This window comes from Propithecus coquereli, unplaced genomic scaffold, assembly GCF_000956105.1.
Source record: "Propithecus coquereli isolate 6110/MARCELLA unplaced genomic scaffold, Pcoq_1.0 Scaffold350, whole genome shotgun sequence".
Lineage (NCBI taxonomy): Eukaryota > Metazoa > Chordata > Mammalia > Primates > Indriidae > Propithecus > Propithecus coquereli.
The window spans coordinates 745,988-768,389 of NW_012149175.1; the positions used below are offsets into that span (position 1 = coordinate 745,988).

The window sequence follows — 22,402 nt, forward strand, 5'->3', positions numbered from 1 at the left end:
AAATGGTAGATCTACTTGTATCTCTTTAAGGTATCTCCATATTGCTTTCCACAGAGGTTGCACTAGTTTGCAGTCCCACCAGCAGTGTATGAGTGTTCCTATCTCTCCGTATCCACTCCAATATTTATTGTTTATATTACAACCTTAATTCCTGTCTATAATTTCCTGGTCATCATGGTATAGTAGATAAACATTTATCTGGGCTGATGTAGAGTGTTCCACAGTCTTTTCATAAATGGAAAAGATAAGGTTAGAGACTAGTCTTGCATATATATGTACACATAGTTTGTACATGCAAAAAAAAAATTCCAGAAGCTAACAAGGAATATTTAGCAGCATTTATCTCTGAAGGGACCTAATTTTAATGTTCAACAGAGACTTTTACCTGAATTTTATACCTTGTTCTAGTGCAATACTGCAGTGTAAAATGTGAGTGTATTAAAATGTGAATACTTATTGGTTCTTTGATATTAAGGAATTATTAATTTTTCTTAGGTGTGACAAGGGTATTGTGGTTAAGTTTTTAAAAAAATTATCATTCAGGGATACATATAGAAATATTTCCAGATCAAATATATGTCTATATATCTACATATATAGACATATATTTTACCCCTCAGGGTTTTTATGATAAAAAACATTTTAATTTTGTTAACTGCTTTTTTTGCAACAATTATATAATCATGGGATTTTTCTTCTTCAGCCTGTTGATATAAGGGATTATCTGAATTGATTTTCAAATGTTAAATCAGCCTGTCATACTTGGCATAAACCCCACTTGGTCATGGTGTCTGATTCTTTCTATGTCTCAGTCTTTCTGTGCCTGGCTTGTCTCATTTAGCATAATGTTTTCCAAATTTATTTATGTTGTTGCAAATGACAGAATCTTCCTTTTTTTTAAGGCTGTGTGGCATTCCATTGTGAACAGATCAAATATTTTTAAGCATTTGTCTGAAAATAATATGAAAGTGGGAATGGATAAGGGGAATAGGTAGGGGGTTTAAATTAAGCAGGATTATTCAGCAATTGAGTAAGGTTGAAGCAGGGTTATGGTTACATGGGAGTTTATTACACTGTCCTGTCTACCTTTGCATATATTTCAAATTGCCTATAATAAAAAGTTTTAAGAAATACCTTATCAGATAGCACAATAGGAGATGGCTAAATAGATCAAATTTTGTTTCAATCCCACAAATTATCATGTGCACTAAATTTGAGGAATGCAGTGATGTTAAGTATTCATGGGCCCAGCCCTTATGTTGTTTATGACAAAGAAGAAGACAATTAACAATCCAAGAAAAAAATTATGAGATGGCCTAAGGAGGGCCTTCTAAGGCATGTTGAGGATTTAGGGCTTTATCTTGAAAAGAATGAGAAGCCAAAGTGTTATAACCCAAGAAAAATGTCATTAGATTTCTACATAATATCCCCTATAATGTGATTAACTGATTGGAAAAGGGCAAAAGTGGAGGAGTATTATCAGTTAGGAGGCTATTATAGTCATCTAGGTTTGTATTGGTTGGTGGAAGATGGCAAGATCAAGGATGGGCAGAGGAAGGAGAATCAGCACATTCTGAAGAGAAATGGGAAGTGAATGTGTGGTGTAGTAAGGCTGGGGGATGTGGTCTCAAGCCAAACACTGACCAGGGCTTAAGTGGGATGATTATTTACTGCTTAAACCACAGAAGCCATAATGGGGTTTGATCTTCTTGCCACTCCTCTTCTCAGAAACATGCAGTGGCTTCTTGTGGACCCTAATAATAGCATCTGCACTCCCTGTTGTGGCATCCAAGGGTCTGGTCTCATCTCTCTGTCTCTCTCTCTTTACACAGCATATGCTAAGAACGTACCTGTCTGATTTGGTGAAATAAACTGAGAAATTTTACAACTTGTTACTTTGGAGAATGCTGCTCAGACTGGGCATAGTTCTCACTCTCTATCAAAATTTGTCTCATCCTTCGAAGTCTTAGCCCAAACACCAAATTCTCCATGATCCTCCCTGTTCTGTATCCATCTCCCCTTTCCTCATGTCCTAAGTGCATGAACTAGACCTTAGTTTTGCACATACGTAGTTATTGCAGCGTGAATACTTCTCCCATCTTCCCCAACTAAATTATAAACCTCTTGAGAGCAAACAATATGTTAATTCATCTTCTTTGACTTATTTTGGTGATCAATAAATACGTATTGAATTAAAATTACTGCTTATCCCCTTGTGTCCATATTTCAACAAAATCTAGATTGATGATAAAAAGTTTCCATAGAAAAATTTGATTTTAGCTTATCAAATGTTTAACGATGTTGTGAACATATGTGATAATCTTAAGATCTCAAATGACAGGGCAAATTTATGAGAGTGCATAAAATTCTTTATTTAGAACAATAAAGTATATGTATATATAATGTAATTTCAAATTCAAACCTGTATAAAAAAGGGGTCAGGACATATACCTATTTTAAAAAGTACACATACAGTATATACACATACACATCACATTTTACAACCTTTTTTATTTAATTAAACTTCAGTTGTAATAAAACTATTTAGAATAGTGTTGACATACATTTACATTACGATATGCAAACTCCAATCTATGACTGAACTAGGGATATATATACTGTGCATCCATCTAAATGAATACTTTTCAAGTCCATTGATTTAAAAATGGTGACAAGTAGACACTATAATCACATACTAATCCTTAGAATATAGGAGAATAGGATATTTTGATTGAAAAATTGTATTTAGTGAGTCTTGTAACTCAGAAATCAAGTATTTGAAAACACCATGGTTTTTAGTATAAATAATTATCTTAATTTTATTTTTTAAAAAACATCATAAGGATGTAATTGGAGATGGCAGTTATAAATAAATTTATAATGCTTAGCAAACATTTTAGGATCATAAATATCCACATGAATATGGATTATTTCTGAAACAACACCTTGTTATGAAAAGAAACTGTTACTTGATCTTTACAAATAAAGGCATTTCAAGACTAGTTAATGGAAAACACCAACACCATGAATTGTGTGATCAAATTCCACAAATGAACTAATTAGAATTTCTATCTGAATGGTTCTATCTTAAAGTCAATTTCAAAATAATATTGTTTCAAGGATAAGCTGGCTTACTTTAAAATTCTTATCCCACTTTCCAATTTTAAAATGTAATTTGTGGATTACCCCTTTATAAATAGGTTCTAATATATCTTCTGGCATTCAAAAACTTTATGAATGTCTTACATTAGCTTTCAATAAAATGAGAACATTTAAATGCTTAATTTGGTTCATTTCCAAATGTTACACACATCTTACAGTATCTCGTCTTGGCTAAAATGAATAAAAGGTACTACTGGTTTTCATTCTTCAGAGGTGATCCAAAACGTTTATTTAAGCAAAGGAAAAAGCCATCTCTTGTGTAAATGGTTTTCCAATTCACACTACTGGAGACTGAATTTCACTTTTACTAATGGACCCTATTTACATTAGAAACAAGAACATCAACAACTTTTTATGGTCAAGATACTTATTCACAGGAGTAGATTTGAATATTTTGCATGGGATAGTTTCAGCTCTATTTTATCTTCTTTGTCAGTCATATAGAAACAGGGCTCACCCCTAAAGAGTGTATTCCGAGTTTACCATACAGATAAATAAAAAATTGAGATCCAAAGAGGGGACGTGATTTACCATATGAGTAAATGACAGTTGGAGGTTTCTGATAATATTTCCCAACATCCATCCCACTATGTCAAAATGCCTTTTTGAAGAATATATTTCTTAAAGAAGACTAGATATGGAATGGCTAAAATCCCCATATTGGAATTAAACTTAGCTGCAGAAAAACATTTAAAAAAATCCATGATTTCTGAATGGATTTTTCTGTTCATTTACAACTTCAATTGGAGTACTAAAATGTGCCACAAAGTTTCTCCAAAGTACTTTAATGCTCAATGAAATGTACTTAATTCTTAACTAAAAAGAAATACTTCATTATGTACACACACTTTTTCATATATTGTTATTTTTCACATCTGTAATCCTTTTTCAGAGTATAGGTTACTTGTTCTATTATCATATTGAAAAAATCAATTTGCCTTTGACTCATTAAAAATCGGCAGTGTGGTAAGCATGTTAGATTATAATACAATATCCAGGAAAACTTTGAGATCACCAGGCAGGCATCATTTATCACAGAGCCAGTTTCTTTACAGACTTGGTTTCTACCAAAGAGGGAGAAACAAAGCTTTCAGTATAATTTAGAATCTATAGACTTCTGAGATCATTTTAAAAGGTGATTTTGAAACATTGCAAGAGAGAACAATCAGATACATGGCACCAATTGAAAAGGAGATTTCATGGTTTACTATCTCAGCTGTGAGTTTTCCATGATTTATGAAGGATATTCAGAACACATCTGGGATAAAATAAGCAAATATATATATGTTTATATTTATCTCAAAGCAGATATGACATAGTTAATGTCCAAGCAGTTAGCATCCAAAATAATGTTCAGCATTTTTCTATTGTTCATGCACTTTATTGAATTTTAAAAATTGGCAATGAACCAATATATTTAATAGGCAGGACACATCTCCCCTCCCCTATCATGTCAGATTTCATAACTTACTGAACTTGTTTATTTAACTCCACTGGTTAAGACCATGTCCTTGGGTGTTAAAACTCAGCTACTAGCTTTGAGAACAAAGTACATTTATTGTACTCTCAAGTGTATTAAACAGCATTTTCATATGCCCAAGTAAATTGAAACCATTGGTTAAAGAAATCAAACCATTAGATTGAGAAGTATCAGACTTCTCAATCTATACATAACCTACACACATAACTCCAATTAATCTATGTCTTTATTCTTCAAAACAATCAGTGCCATACACTGACACAGGACCTTTCAGCAATTAAACTGATCTCTGGTTTTATTACTAATCAATTGTACCATGGGATATCGGAGGGCCTGAACAAGTTAATGTGGCTTCCCAAAGCACCTGGGTTGTGTCTTAGAGAAACGACTAGTGTTTAAGGAACCACAGCACATTATCTTGGCTCTTTGGTATAAAAAAGAGCAAAGGCCACTCTTATTGGAGTTGGTTTGGATTAGCTTTGAACTTAAGCTAAAATCCAGCTATACTAGAAATTCTTGGACTTTTAAAATTAAAGGAAAGCTAGAAGTCAGTTTTTCATGCCCTTTTGTATTACTGTATTGAAAATTGCCATCTTATGGTTGTACATGGCAATAATAATATCACAAAGATTAAATTAGAATGGAGAGCTTTGAATTCCTTTAGGTGTACATTCCTGACATGTTACATGTTAAAAGAACCTTCAACAGAATAAACCAAAAAAAAAAAAAATCATTCTTTGACTTTAGTCAGATGTTCCTTTCACTATCAAAAAAAATTGGCAAGGGATATCACATAATGTTTTACAAGTTCTAGTTTAAAAGTACAGTGTCCATCTTAGGAATTCCTGCCAAATTTACTCTTAATGTGACAAATGCTGTCACACATTTTAAATAGCAAACTGACATGCATAACTACATAAAGCTTTCTTTTTATTTTTAATTTATAAACCTTAATAATATAGAGTGCCTGATTTTAAATAAATGGTTCCTTTAAAGAGATAATGGTGATTATACTATAAATAACTAAAGTCTCCCGATTCCTTGCGTTCCTGTAAAAGCCAAGTAACCCAGTTTTTTTCAACACCCATATTAGCATGTGGGTGTGGTTTTCTAACCTTAGATACTAAATATCATAATTTATTTTTATTATTTCCCATGGTGGAAATTGAAAATGGGACCCTCTTACATTCAGCATTTTCTCCTAAGTCCCTTTACATAGCTCAGTAATAGTTTTCGAATATAAACATGTCATAACATATTTTGCAAACATGATTTATACACTCTATAGTTCTATAGTGGCCAAGGGAACAGGCAGACTTCCTCAGGGGTGCCAAATGTCCTTTTCAGTAGACTGTTCTGCTGTTCAGTATTCACAGCTTCTTCCTGCGATGACTCTTTCAGAGAATCTCCCCTGTGCCAAGGTGTAATTCAGTAACTGGCTCCCCGGCATGGATAGAACCAGGCAGCCGTGTCCATTTGTTTAGTGGGATATGGGTGAGCATGGTTTACATCAGGAAGAGATCGAGACTCATATCGTTAATCAGCAACTACAATGCTGACGTGTTGCCAACTCCAATCACTTAGTTCCCACTGCTTTCTACGCCATACAGTGGCTGATGCTACTGAGTTTTAAATTTATTTTCTAGATCCCTTCAAGAAAAATTATTATCCCTACTATGCAGGCTGAAATCTAGTTGCAGGGACCAGGATAACTACAGGCTGCAGGTTGTATCTGAAGAATAAAGCTAGGTGGTTTTTCAGCATTTTAGACATTTCTGGAGCCATGCAAATGGTGCGTGCAGTCTGACACACGTGCTTTCTCTTCCAACATCAGTTCCAAGTTCTACACGAGACCACCAGTCCCCCAGGTCCTTAAAATAGAGTCTTGCTCCATGCAAGTTCTTCTTTATAGATGATTAATTCAGTGCCAGTTTCACAGTAAAACACTCTGTTCCAATTTCTTAATCATCCATATAAAGTCATGGGTAGCAAGAACAGATAAAGATGCAGTCTGTCACTCCAGACAGAATATGAATTTGTTTAAAGCTGCTTCATTTATGAAGCAAACATGAACTGTTACCAGCCTAGAGAGGAAGGAAAAAGGAGAGATTATGGCGTGTCTGCTTTCTGCCTTTTTTCCATTCTCAGTAACTGAATTCATACAAGACCACAGAATGAGCAACAGATTTACAATGCATGTTTCACTTACATAGCCTAAAAGAACTTGGTGAATGTTTTCTAAGATGAAATTATGACTCACATTCTATGATCTCCCTGGTAACACTTAACATTATGTGAAATGATCTTACTTACTGTTTACTGTCTATCTTCCCCTATTAGAATATAAGCTCCATGAAGAAAGGGAGCTTTGTCTATCTTTTTTTACTGTTGTACCTCCACTCGTGTAGCAGTGCTTGCCACATAATAGACTCAGTAAGTATTTCTTGAATCTAAGAATGCATGAACGAATGCATTCTTACATGAATGAATGAATGCATTTCTTACTCCCAGACATTCCACCAACGATCTCAGTTTGCGATAAGAGGGTTATCAACCTATTTCGTCTTAAATTTCTCTAGCAAGGCTATGAAAGGTAGTAGACAGGTGGTGAGAGGAGAAGAGTTGAAAGACAAGGCAGTGTCTAGAGAGAAGAGAATGAAGAAGTAGAGATTGATGGAGGAGCATGAAAAAGATACTTGGGACAAGAGGAGAAGCTGATCAGAAGCCACCAACATTATTTGCATTAATAGCTTCACATGGCCACCGAGCAATTCCAGGACCTTGACTGCCTCGCTAGGTTCTAGCAATTGTTTCTCCCAGTTGAGGAAATAGCAGCCGTAAGATTTCATTCAATACTTCCAGCCAAAAAAAAAAAAAAAAGACAGACTGAAATCCTGGCACCACATCCTGACAAAGTCTCCGGCAAGGTTCATTTGGCCTCAGCACAGCTTACTGTACTTGTTGAGGCATGAAAGCCATACTTTGTTTTAGTCCTCCAGTGCTGATATTGAACCACTGAGATTTCTGATGTTTCAGCTTCCCAGTAAAGTATTTGTACTTCCTTATGTACTTCTTAAAAATTATAGACAGTATCATCATTCTATCTTCAATCGCAGCCCCTAAATAAATGTATGTTTTGCATTTTTCTTTTTCCCTGCTTGGTCCCTTTCCCTACTTTTGTCCTTCTTTATCAATCCCAGAATCACAGAGCACTGGTTTTAAAACATTGAGATCATTATGTAATCTATAAAATTCCATCGTGTGAGTAATAAGAATTGTAGTATTTTTTCCAGTCTCTCTAAATGTAATATATTAAAAATTATATTACATAACAATTTACCAGAGGACTCTAGAAATTAGAGAACCTGTATTTAAGAGAGCAGAATTAAATCCAGAACAAAAGAATTAAGAGATAGTAAGAGAAAACTTCAGAAATCCAAAATATACAGAAGATATTTTAAAAATACAGCATGGTTAGAAAAGCAAAAGGGAATCACAAAAAGCAAGAGAAGTTTTTTAAAAACTATGAATAATTTCAAATTCTAAGCTTAATGCAGAGCATTAAATGTAGAGAAGCGAAATTGGAAATCTATTTTTGATTTTGCCCCTGGGTCACTTAGAAAGAAAATAAACTTGAAGGACGACACTGTTTTCCCGTTGAACAAAACTACAATTTTTATAATGATACCCTGGATTCTTACAACGACCTCACAAAATAAGAGGAGTGAATATTATTATCCCTTCATTACATATGAAAAACCAGAGGTTAAAGGACATGACCTGACTCATACAGGATTCTACAGCTAGTTAAGTCGCAGAGCCAAGGCTTGAACCTATGTCTAATTCCTTTTAGTCCTCTGCCTCACAAAGGGTCTACAGAAAAAAAAAATCTCAGAAACAAAACTTCCAAATCTTCAGAAATTATTAGGAAATATCTGGTAAAGAATCACAGATCTTGCCATTTGGTAAACAACCATTACCCAAAGCTCTGTGGCCTAAATTTCCAAGCTTTCCTTATTCTAATTCTCAGATCTATTTTCTTTTGCCTTAGCTCAGATATACAGGAAACTTCTAGTTTGTGTTTCTTTTACGAATCTCTCCACAAGCCTAAGTATAATGAGAATGCTTTATACATTTACCATGCTGGGGTAAGTCAATAAACTGCTGAGTGTCTACAAACCCATGCTATTAACTAACAACCAGACTGGGCCTTCTCTGTGACTAAGCAGTCTTTCTTCCAAGGTCTCAGTTAAGATTATTTGTAGATGATTCTCAAATTTCAAATCATTTATTTCTAGCCCTGACTATTTTCCAAAGTCTAACATATTTGGTCACTGGTCAGTTCCAATAATATTTACCAACAGTTCCTTTTCCTGACTTCCCATTTTCTTTTAATGGCATAGACATCTGGTAAGCCTCACAGGCTCCAAATCATCCTTGAGTACTGCCTGTGATGCCAAGCTTTACAACCCATCAATAAATTGGATTTGTTGAGTCTTTTACTGCAATGCTCCAAAGTGGTCTAGGCCCTGGCCCTAGCTGAGTTGTCATCCTCTGACTTGTTATTGCAAGACTGGCCTCATAGGTGGACTCCCTTTCTCTAGTTAATCACTGCCATCCATCTGGCCACACCAACACCTGATTAGTTTCCCTAAACCTTTGCTTTGATTGTATCACCCATGTCTTTTCTATACCCCCTCAACATTACCCAAGGGAGTTTGAGTCTTGTTCCTGGAATTCAAAGGTTTTTTTAAACTGATGCTCATTCTTTCTTCTCAGCATTTTAACCTTTTACATATGACTTCCACTAGAATCGCACTGTACAAACTGAGTCTTGAATATATTACAGTTTATACTTTGGTGCCTTCTTGACTTAGTTTACGCCATTTGCAGTAAAGATCTAGCTCAGTACAAATGCCACCTATATCACCTAGAAAGCAAAGCCTTTCTACTATTGCTAGTGATTTCTCTTTCTCTTCAGATAAGGCAATTGCACATGGGTGTGCATGGCAATTCTAAGAGATGCCATCCACACCAACGTGGAGAGCTGTACTGAGCTCACATCTTACACTGCTACATGCAGTGGCCCCAACTTTGATCTCTTACTGCATTTTCTTTGCAAGCACCTTTTGTTGCTTTTTTGTTGTTGTTGTTGTTTTTTTATTTCAGCATCTTTTGTTGCTTTTTAAACTTTGGAAACTTTTAGTTTACTTTTTAAAATTGGTCATTATGCATATGTCTTATTTCCTTTTGTAGGCTATAAGCAATTTAAGGACAGAACTAGGTTATATTAAGCTTTGCATCCACCAATGCACCTCCTAGAGTTTGCTGGAATCACATGTGTGGGAAGAGTAAAGAGCAAAATTTTACCATAATGTACAAACATAAATAAAGCTTTTAATATAATTTATCTATATTTATTTCTCTTAATCTGTGCTATACACAACCCCAACACATGAACAGTTCTTGCAGGATGCCGCATATGGATACCTGGCATCAGCTAAGTGACTCAGTGGATTTTTAGCTTTTCACATAGCTGTTCTCATGAGTGATGTTAAACAAACACAACTTTAGTATATTTTTTCTTAGGTGCAACTTCTTTTGTTTCTAGTTCATTACTTGTATTCCTTCCTTCCTTCCTTCCTTCCTTCCATGTTCTTTCCTTGTATTTAAACTATTAAACCCTCCTTACTTCTCTTCATTTCCAAATTATAGGTTATTTCCTTCAGGGAGCTATTCCATATGTTCTATATTGTAGTGTTCCAATATTTGTCTTGATTTAATTTGTTTTAGTTGGTTAAACTTCCATTTCAGGGAGAAATTCTTGCCATAAATCTGAGTCATTCCCTGTATTTTCCCCTTTCTTGCAAACCAAAAAATGATTATAATCCAAATTATATCTATTTTTTTAGAATGTATAATTACAACTCTTCATTTCATTTCTATCTCGGTACTTTTTACTACTGTTATTCTTATCTTTTGGAAGATTTCCTCTCCTACTACATCATAGACTGTTCTCTCAAACCTTTCCCTCTACCACACACCTCTCCTCCAACTAGACTTAGAGTTCCTTGGAGGGTTCTGAAGCTCTGCTGGTATGGGACCAAGTCTAAGGCTTACTCCATACAATGGGTGGTCAATAAATAATTACAAATATAATATACACATTTTGACCTGGGAGTTTGTAGATTTTTCGTGATGAGCTGGCTCTTTTCCTTCTCTTTCCCTACTTTTCCCTCTGCATTTGAATTCTGATTTACTCATACATATATGCAAGTTTATTTCTATTTTTACCTACATAAATTTTATTCTGACATTGCTGCAGTTCTCCAAGGTATTCATTTATCTCTCCATTTATTCTATAAATATTTATTCAGTATTTATATGTGCAAAGTATAAGTGATATAGTTTGGGAGAGTTCCAAAATGAAATTCAGAAACAGATCCTGTCCTCTAAGAGCTTCTGGTTTTGAAAAGGACATGAAATGTTTGTTTAAGTAACTGTGATGTCCTACCAAGGGTCATATGATACGTAATTAGAAGTCCACAAATAGAGATCATTTTCTCCTGGGCAGTCAGCTTTTTAGAGGCGGTAGTATCCGAGCTGAGCCTTGAGAGGGCTGTGCAGACGTGAGTAAGGCACTCCGTGAAGGAGAATTAGTCGCTTCTTTGTTCATTCCAGTATCCATTTCACACCGACTGCTCTATAAGTGTGATGAGTTTATTTCTGAACAGTTACGTGCTTCTTTAACCTGACTAATGTGATTCATTTTATACATTAGCAATATTCCATACTTGAAGAAAAATAAATTAATAGTAGATTTCCCTTGTGAATATATTCCCCCTTGATGTGCACACCTTGATGTCCCATTGATCCAAACTAGCAAAAACACACACACATACACATACGATGAAAACAAACCCTACTTCAGAAGAACTATCTTCTTTGCCATTTGGTTAAATGTTTATTTAGGGCTGATTCCTTCACCCAGCCTCTCATTCAATATGCATGTATTGAGAGCCTATAATGCACAGGCAACGAGTTAGGTGCTGGGGATACAGCAAGAACCAGACAGATTCTGCCCCTGTCCTTGAATGTTAACTGACTGGTAGACATAAAATGCCATCTTTTTGCCTCCTAAACAAGTGCCTGGGTTTCCCCATCCTAATCCACTCTCCAAATGTCACTGGACAAATGCCATGATTAAAACCACATGGTTAAAGACCTATGTGCCAATAAAGGATCCCAGCAATGCCATCCAAAACCAAACAACAGAGGACATTACTTGAGCATTTAAGGCTCAGTTAACCATTTAATGTGTGGTTTGTGGATGTCTGGCTTAAGGGAACTGAAATGGCTGTTAGAAAAAAAAAAATTGGTGAAATTTATCCTGGGGCCAAAAGGCAGAGAAATGAGTTTCCAGGAAAAACAATGACTTCAGCTTGCGCAATATTGCTCCAGAAAATAAAAAGGGTTGAGGCTAGACATGATGGTTCATGCCTGTAATCCCAGCACTTTGAGAGGCTGGGGAAGGAAGATTGCTTGAGGCCAAAAGTTTGAGATCAGCCTGGGCAACAGCAAGACACAGACTCTACCAAAATAATAATAATAATAATGATAATAAAAAATTTAGCCAGGCATGTCAGTGTGCACCTGTAGTCCCAGCTACTCTGGAGACTGAGGCAGGAGGATCACTTGAGCTCAGGAGTTTGAGGTCACAGTGAGCTATGATCACACCCCTGCAATCCAGAGCAACAGAGCAAGACTCTGTCTCCAAAAAATAAAAAATAAAAAGGTTGAGTGAAGGGTCTGTCCACTTACAGTACTTGACAGGAGGAATGAGCATAGATAAAAGCTGGGATGGGGGAGCAAAAAGAAAAAGAGGTGCTATTCATGCTGGGAATATGGTTTTCAAGGGTATGATTTAAGGCAAAAGTAACAAAGTCTGTGGAATAACAGGATTAAAGAGTTAAAGAGTTAGAGAAATATGCTACATAATTATTATATCATGTTATATTGGGTTAGTGAAACATGATGTTCTAAAACTATAAAAGTGAGCTGCCAGGGAAGGCAAGACACCCTATGACCCAGCTCTTGCGAGGAAGACTCAGTCTAGAGATAAATCTCCGAATCTGGGGCAGAGGGGAAAGCTGGAAGGATGGTGACCTGTGAGGAAAAGGAAGAACTCACCACAGACCCCATCTCTAATAAACTAGGAGAGTAAATAATCCTCTGCTGAGGGAATGCATGGAAGAATTGAAGAATTGGGAAGAGAGAACATTCACATGCCACTGTGGTAAATGCATGCAGGATTCCATGAGCAATAACAAAATTAACAGATGGTTAGCAGAAGTCAAAGTGAGGGAGAGTACAAAATAGATAGGACAGGAGGAAATGACCACCAGTATCTTCTAGCCACGTCTTTCTCTCCTTTCTCTCACAATCCTTCCACAGACTCACACAATCACAACACGTATCTGCCACTGGTTATATTCAGTGCAGCCTGGGCTCTGGCCCGGGGTGAGGCATAATGATCACCAGTCAAGTGGCAGGTGGCACCTGACCGTGACAATTTTACACTTCTGAATGTGAGATATTTTGACCTTATCTCCTTTTCCTTAAAATGGGCAGGGAAACATTTTTGGTTTTCTCTTGTGTGAGCATCTAGCAAATGGGATACTGTCATGTTATGGTAGTCACACCTGAACAAAATTGGTTTTATATACTTTTCTCCTGTTAATAATATTTTATTTTAGTCCTAATTAGCTCTATTCCCCTTGCCTAATTTATTTTATGGGCCTCAAAAATAGTCCAAGTAAATACTCAACTGTTAAGGTTTTATCTGTCTCCCACACAAGATGAAGCCACGAATCACACTGGCACTGCTTACCTTTCAAAGCTGGAGAATGCACAATGAATTAGATATACACGAGTCAGCTGTGTAACAACTTCCATTAACATACTGACATCTGCTTGAAAGAAGACTTAATAATGAAATTTGTTTCTAAATTTTGGCATCTAAGGTGCTGTATAGTTCTTGCTAAATATTTCAATTTGAATTCTAAAAACTTACCAATGTACGAAAGTAACAGTGTTGATACAAGCCACAATTACACTTCTTGAAACTCTCTCTCTTTTTCTTGCAACATACTGAAAAATAATAATAAAAATGCTTATTTGCTTTTGGACAGAGATTCTGAAGTACACCATGATCTGGCCATTGTAAAAGGCAATGTTTCTGTAAATACAGTAGCAAAGATTGCAAAATTGAAGGGGAAACTAACCTTCATAAAAGTTACTGTAGGTAAGAAAAAAATTTATCTGTCTCAATACAGTCTTTCCAGGTAGTTTTAAAAAGTCTCTATGCATATGCACACATTAAACATGCTAATATTCTCTTTGTATAGGTCTATGTATACATTTAGGCATGATATGAGAGAAAGTAACATGCCAAATTAAAATTATAACCAAACGTAAATGAAAATATGAGTGCAGGGCAATATGGGGTAAGGTAAGAAAGTAATGAGGGCCAGTGACAGCAAATGGAAAAGCATCTGAAATTTGGTTTTGGAGAAAATAACGACTATATTAAGAAAAGTTAAGGGCTCTGAAAGTCACAGTGATGTAAAAGAATATATTACGTATATAAGAGAAAATTGCTGAATGTATCTTGAATAGGAAGTAACACTATGAACCAGGGTTTAACACATTGACTGCCACACCAGAAAAAAAAATTTGTTTCCTTGGGGCCAAAGTGTTTTATTATGAAAACAATAAAAACTTTGAAAACAAAACAATCCTTTCTTACTTAATGAAAAATTTGTTATTTTTTATTGTTTTCCATGAGTGAGTTATATGCAACTCGAAAAATAGTTCTTGTGGCTCCCAAGGTAGAGGGATGTGAGTTACATATGCTTCACAATTCCCTGGGCTCAAAACTAGCGTGAGTTAAATACAGCTTACATGGCAGTTAATGTGTTAAGGAAGGATGTGGCAAAGGTTGAGATTAGAAGGTCTACAGAAAAGATCCATGGTGACAACTCGAGATCATAAAGACATACATGATGATAATGACTGTTACCAAAGAACTGAGCTTGGAAAGAGACTCTGAGAAATGAATCAGTATGTTTTGATAATAGTGTGGAAAAGGGACATAAGCAAACATGCCTCCAGAGCTCCATCACCAGGAGTCTGAGCAAGATTCTGTGGCTTACAGAAATAAAGAAAGCAGAGGTGACCCCTTTCGATACCCTAAGAAGAATCATGAAGATAGTTGTGTGAAGGTATTCTACAGGTAAATGGAGATGCAGGAGTGAAGAGAGAGTCAGAGGTCAGAAGCAGGAATGGAGAGGTGGAACTCACAGGTTGTCAGCTGCCATCATGGGAGTGAACAACTTAAAGACATTATGGTCATGTGCACATGTGAGAAATGCCAATGTCAGGCCCATTTACGCACACATTGAGCAAAACAAAATACCTTATCTCATTATCCTCTTCATTAATCTGTATATTTTCAACTGCCCTTGAAAGATTTGGCTGTTTCTTCTGGGAAAAGAACAATGAAATATGTTGTAAAAATATTAGTGAATAGTTATAATATTTAATAGGTAAGTGGTCCCCACTTTTTTCTTTTATGTCAATAACTCCAATATAGGTTTTTTCCCAACATGCAGCATGCAAAATAATTTTGTAGTAAAAAAGCATGAAAACTGCATGGTATTACTGAACATTTTTAGGATGTTGAATAACAAACTGACAGATTTAAATAGAGATCAAATTCCAAAGACATTTCAGAAAGCTGAGTTGCGATGATTTAGCACATTTTAAAATTTTAGAGAGGCTTCAATAAGAATGTCCCCAATAAGAGGACAAATGAGTAGAAATCTCAAATACCAGATAATACAAATGGCATTTCTATTCGACTTTCAAGCACATCGTATGATTTTTAGCAGCTTTTATTTCCTTTTATATTTAGTTCAGGCTATTAAAACCAGTTCCCAATTCTTACATGTGGATAGATTTTTAGCTGTATACAGGGATAGTCTCCAGACACAACAAGGAAATGGAGGGAACCTTTCTTAAATTTAAATTTTGTTCAGACTGTCAGTTAAGGTAGGACCCATTATTTTCTTAATAGGATCCTTTCTCAGAAACAGAAAGTTTGTTTGTTAATCATTTATGTAAATATAGCATGAACAAATAAATACATAAAGTTGCTTGATCAAGAGCAAAATGAATACATAAACAAAAAGCAATAGCAACACTTACCTTCCAGTATAAGGCTCCAAAAGCAAAGCCAATTATAAGAGAAAAGAAAGCTGGCAATGTCATGGCTGCCCATTGTAGGCTAGAGTCTCCGATGGGATTTACGGCCTTCCCTATAATTTAAAAAACACAGTGGTGAATGCAGCAGATCCACTCCAGAGGTTTTGCTCATATGCTGTGGTTGTTCCCAACTGTTTCCATAATATACTCTTGACCTATATCTGTTTAAATTATTGAAGAGGTTGGTTTTTCTGCTGAGTATTGTTTTCGCAAGGCAATAAAAGTCCATGCAGTCTCCCCAAAATGAATACATTTATAAAAGAAACTCTAGAGACAGAGAGTTGACTTGGTTAATGCTGATGCATATGGAACACAGACATGATTTATACTATCAAGCAAATCTATCTCCGATGCCTTTATCTTCTAATGTCTTTTCACTTTTTCACCCTTGACAGCATGCCCAGAGATTTTAAAGATGATATTTACAACCTGGATCAAGGTCTGAATCCATTCAGCTATGTTTAGCCTGTTGCAAATATCAAAGCATTGTGTGTGCATGTAGTTATAGCATTTTTAGATATTTCATGCTTAGAATCATGGATGTTTCCTCATTCACATCTTCAATACACATTTGCCAGGTGCTCATTCAAGTGTCATGGACCAAGGGTTTGATTTTTCATTCTTCGTGTTGGAAAGCTTGAGACTAGTGCTAAAGAACGGGTGAAAGCACAGTGTCGCCCCATACGAAGTAAGTCAAAATAAGTAACTTAGTGAGAGAGAAGACACCTTCCTCAATCCTGCCTCACTCTTCCATGAGAAGCAGAATGATTCACAAATTGAACAAAACAGATCTCCCACAGGGGTTTCTCCCTCCTAACATGAAACCTATTTTGACAGGCTTTTCTATATGTCTCTTTACAAAAAACAACTTAGCTGTTTGGGAACATTGACACACACATGCTAGTTTGCCAGAGTTAAATTTGTAATTTTCTTTTGAAGATGTAATATATTTAGAAATTAAAAATCCCAACAATTAGATGACCAAAAGATAAACTAATTCAAGGTAAAGTGAGTACTTCTGGCTAATTTTGCAATAGCATTTGGGTTGTAGGGTCAGCCTACAATTACCTATTTAACATATAACGTACCTAAAGTATATAATATGTAAGAACTGATTCACTGTGAGTGTATCAACATTTACAAGGGAAAAATAAAACTCAAGGATTTAACTTGAGAGGTAAGAAACAGATTTTATATACCACTTCTACGTAGTGAGAACAGAAATTGCCTGTTCCCCCGCCATATGTGAACTGGGAACAGGAAATTCTCTAATTCTATGATTCCTATGTTACTAAAGAGACCCCAATGAAAGGATGCTTGCAGGTATGCTCACGTGCATGTGTGTGTTGGGGGGGAACAGTAAGGGATGGGTATGTAGCGTAGGGTACAGGGGGTTCCCAGCAGGCAGTTGTAGGAAATGGGGTTGTCCACTCACAGAACTATGAATTGACTCCATAAGACAAGACCAACAGTTCTTCTGGCCCACCCCACATTCTACAGCACCATGGGAGATATGTTTTAGGCCTCTAAAATTGGAGCTCAACATGAATTTTCTCATCAAAATAAATCTGGGTTATAAAATGGAATTTGGTATAATTGAAGTCATACTGTCATTACAATAATACAGCTATCTTCAAGATTATATAAGATTATGTGGGCTAGTCTGGAATTTAACTACCATCTATAAAAGTGTTTTCTAGGAGAAAGTGGATTTACAGTTACAGGCAATTCCTACCATTTTAGGACTTTAATAGCACTATCTGTAAATAAACAGCTTGGCTATTTGTGGTTCTCCTTCATGGCCAACCTGCTGTGACTCCCATTGGCTATTGGTATTGCTGGTGTGTAATTATGATAGATTTAACTAGGCAGCCTCTTCGAGAGGCCCTAATCAATGTATACAGTAAGAACAAAGGAATCTATTGATATTTTGTCCCTCAGGCCCAATGGAAAATTCTAATGAGCTAAGATGGTGCTACAGAGAACTCCCATTACTATGTCCGGTCAGCCAGATGTCCTGGAATCAAGGCAGCCAAACACCCTGTTCTTCCTGTTTTACCCAAAGACCAAACTCAAGTCTTGGATTTCACTGCTCAGATCAGAGGAAAGACCAGATTCACTAGCAAAATGCAGAAGGAGCTTACTAAAGAGTGAGATATTCTGCTATTTGCTACTCAGAACCTTTCTCAGGCAGGAGGACAGCACCTAAGGGAGGGGTCTCAAACAAAGCTGTGTGGGAGACCTTACTACGGAGTCTGCACTTTGCTCTCTGAGAGTGCGGTGGCTCGGTAACTACTATGGCAGCTCCACTCTCAAAACTATGAGCTAATGCAAAGTTCTGGAATCTGACTAGGATGTGGCAGCAGCAATCCCCCTACAGGAGAAAGGGAGGGAGAGGAATAGTAAAGACCTGGATGGGAAAGGGCCCACATATTACTGAGCTTCACCTCCTACAGTCAATGTTACCTCGCTTTTGTTATTTCACTTGTTAATGCACAGGGCTCAGTTCATCAGGGATACTACTGTCCCTCTAGCAGGGGGAGAAAAACAACTTTATCAGAAAAGATTTGCTTACACCTTCAGGGGAGGACTTCCACTGCTTGCCACCACAGCTATCGACCAGGAATCAATGAGATTTGAATTGTACGTCTCAAGGCCCATATTGAAGGGTATTTGGGGCCAAAGCCCAAACTGATAACAAAGTTTTGATTTTATGTAAAGATTGTCTGCAGAGATCTTGCAGGAAGAGGGAGCTCGTCTGGATAGGATTTGAGTAACCCCAATTCATGGATTATTCTCCTATTACTTTTACCTCATTATTACTAAAACCGTCCACTGTCCAAAAATCTTGGAAACTGACTCGTTGGTTTGACTGCTAATAACTGATACCTGTGAAAATACAGAACACAAAAAACCATGCTACCATTTTGCTGAACAACTTTTTAGAGACAGTCTGCTTAGGAGCACCATGCCTGTGAACATGGATCCCTTGGTGCTCACTAAACAGGTAAATGGGTCCTCCTCCTTGACTCAGACCCAGAGCTTGCTAGAGGCTCGCCACAACTACTGATCCACAGTCTTCTTGCCTCTAACTGCTCTAATAATTAATGATGAACTCTTACTAGACATCAGGTTTGGCTCCAAGTACACGTGTACTAACTTATTTAAAACTCACAGAAATCCAATGAAGGAGTCACATCCTCCACTTGACTGAGGAGTCAAGAGAGTTGAAGTATTTTGCCTGGGATGTGAGTGCAGGCAGTCTGAGTCAAGACTGCGTTTCTAGAAGATATATAAGGTAATGTCAATGTAAGGATTTCTTTCTGTATCATTTAAGTACTGTCTGCAAGGATCTCAGACTTAAACTCTTCTAAGCATCCTTTTAGCTTTGCATAAAGGATATTACTATTACTTTGTAAACATAATTCCCTTTAGATAACTTGTAGGTTTGCATATTATCCCATGACTCTTCCTTATACACTCATGTCTCTGGAATGTGTCTTCATATGTCCTGGTCCTCTGATTGACATAACCAGCTTTTGAGTCTAATCCCTGAAACTAGCATGCTTTCTTCAAATTTCTCTAACCCTTTTTCCCCAAAACCAGTCTTTACCTCCTTTATGCTACACCTAAAACCATTTATATAATTCTATTATTATACATATTATATACTGTACTATGGGTATTTTATTTACATCTATTTTTCTTAGCATGTGAGCACCACAAAACCTTGTCTTATGCATAGGTATCTAAGTGGCATATTCATGAGTGATATAACCTAGCCAAAAGTTTCTGATAACGCAAGACATATTTTTTTAAAAAGGAAACAAAATAAACAAAAAAGTAAGCTGTCCCTTCATCTTGCAATTTAAAAAGTACCCTCAGACTCAGAGGCACAGGGTTGAACAGGTATTTTACATTCAGTTTGTCCTTTTTTTTTTTGAGACAGGAGTGCAGTGGTGTTATCAATAGCTCATAGCAACCTCAAAATCCTCGGCTCAAGTGATTCTCCTGCTTCAGCCTCCTTAGTAGCTGGGACTACAGGCACATGCCACCACACCCCGCTAATTTTTCTACTTTTTGTAGAGACTGGGTCTGGCTCTTGCTCGGACTGGTCTTGAACTCCTGGCCTCAAGCAATCCTCCTGCCTTGGCCTCCCAAAGTGCTAGGATTACAGGCTTGAGCCAGCATGTCTGGACCAATCTGTCTTTTAAAGTCAGTAGGAAAGGTTTTTGCTTCCAACCACAATAGTAGCTGATTAGCCTTCCCAACCTAAATAATTATAATTCTGGAAAAATTATATGAGGCAGCTATTTTCAGAAATTAGCCAACAAGTAGCATTACAGTGTCATTCCTGGGAAAGGCAAGACACACAAAGTGAGGCACACGAGTGCCCTGGTTTTCTCGCTTTTAGCTCTTCTGGCTGGGCAGCACCTTCAGATTGAGGTGTGGAACATAAGAGTCCAAGAAAGGCTCGATGTTCTCACTGAAATAGGGAGTCATACATTGAAGTTCAGGGTTGATGTGGCTGGAGTTTGTAGATCTGGATTATTTGCAAGCAGGGAGCTGTGCAGAAAAGAAGTACCAGAAATCTCTAGACAAGTCTTCCTAAGTTGTTAGTTGAATAATAAGCTGTACATACACAGGGAGAGACAACACAAAACCTGGCAAAAACAACGCTTAGGAAGTTGTAATCTTAACAAACTCTAGCAGTCATACAATGAGGGACAAGGGCATTCTCACAAGCAAGACTGGAGAGACTTTCTGAGCTGTTCAGAGATATCTCAGAAATCCCATGCTTTAGGAATGAGACCACTCTCCCCCTGTGCCCCAGAAAGTTTAAAGGCAAGCCTGGGAGGGAAAATAAAGCTCATCTGCTAGTAACTGAACCTCTTATCAGAACAAAATTCAGCAGCCTCTAAAGAAATGCTATAAAATCCCTAAGATACTCAGTGCCGTAGTATCCATAATATCCAGCACAGATTCAAAAAATTACTAACCATTTAAAAGAAAATGTGACCCATAATCAAGGAAGAAAAAAAAGTTAATAGAAAACAACCCTGAGATGACTTACATGTTGAAATTAGGAGACAAGAACTTTAGAGCAACTATTACAATTATATTTAAAGAACAAAAGAAAAAATATTATCATAATGAATATGCAGATGGAAAGTCTCATCAGAGAAATATAAAATATAAAGAATAATCAATGAAAAATCTTAGAGCACAAAATATAAATTTCGAAATGAGAAAATTTACTGAATGAAAAGATTCAGCAGATTAGAGATGGTAGAAGAAAACATCAGTGAACTTGAAAACAGACAAGCAGAAATTATTCAGAAGAACAGAGAGAAAAGAGGTTAAAAAAACGAACAAAACTTCTGTGACCTATGACACAATATCAGACTGCCTAAAATATATGTGATTAGTAAATCAGGAGAGGAGAGACAAAATGCAAAAAAAAAATTTGAAAAAATTAGGGCCAAATTTGGGGGAAAACAAACTTACAGATCCAAGAAGCTTGACAAATTCCAAGAAAGATAAATACAAAGAAAACCATTCATAGGCATATTCTAGTCATACTGCTAAAAAGGAGAAAATTTTGAAAGAATGCAGAAGAAAAAATGAGCTACTATTTATACATTCAGGGAAAACATAATACAAATGATGGCTACTTTTTCCTTTTTTCAAAAACAATAGCTATAGGAAGACAATGGAGGGACATTTTTTAAAGGACTGAAGGAAAAAAGAAATTCTGTTAACCCATAATTCAATATTCAGTAGAAAGTACCTGCTACATGTAAGACAAAATAAAGACATTTTCCAATTAAAAGAAAAAGGATTTGTTGCCAATAGTTCTGTACTACAAGAAACACTAAAGAGTTTTTCATCCTGAAAGGAATTAACACCAGATGAAAACTTGGATTTACAAGAGGGAACGAAGGGAACAGGAAATAATAAATGTGTGGATACATATAAAAGACAAAGACTGTATCGTGGGGCTTATAACCTACGTAGACATACATGTTAACAACAATACAAAAGATGGGTATGGATTGGTAAAACCATCCTGTTTCAAGCTTCTTACATTTTTTTCTAAAGTGCTACAATATTAACTCTAGATAGAATATTACAATTTAACATGTATGCTTTAATTCCTAATATAACCACAAAATAATATACAAAGGTATTGTTAAAAAGTCAACAGTAATTAAAATGGAACACTAAGAAAACCCCATAAACATTATTTAACCCTAAAAAGGGCTAGAAAGAAGGAAATCAAAAAACAAATGGAACAAATAAAAAACAAATAACAAAATGATAGTCCCAAATCCAACTATACCAATAATTTATTAAATATAAATGAATGAAACACTCTAATGAAAAATCAGAGATAGGTTAGGTAAAATAGCAAGGCCCAACTATATGCTGTCT

The 22,402-nt window shown here is 36.2% G+C and overlaps 1 protein-coding gene across 2 annotated transcripts in view; it reads right to left on the reverse strand.

The window, feature by feature from the left end:
- Positions 1-2,351: 2,351 nt before the first annotated feature.
- The window catches only part of KITLG (KIT ligand), an 83,509-nt gene continuing 63,458 nt past the window's right edge, over positions 2,352-22,402 (reverse strand). For both annotated transcript variants that reach the window (XM_012651244.1, XM_012651243.1), the window contains 4 exons: positions 15,911-16,020; positions 15,120-15,187; positions 13,716-13,792; positions 2,352-6,726 (listed from right to left, as the gene is read on the reverse strand). In XM_012651244.1, coding sequence (XP_012506698.1) covers positions 13,753-13,792; positions 15,120-15,187; positions 15,911-16,020 — 218 coding nt within the window. In that variant the 3' untranslated portion in view covers positions 2,352-6,726; positions 13,716-13,752. The remainder of the gene's footprint in view (positions 6,727-13,715; positions 13,793-15,119; positions 15,188-15,910; positions 16,021-22,402) is intronic.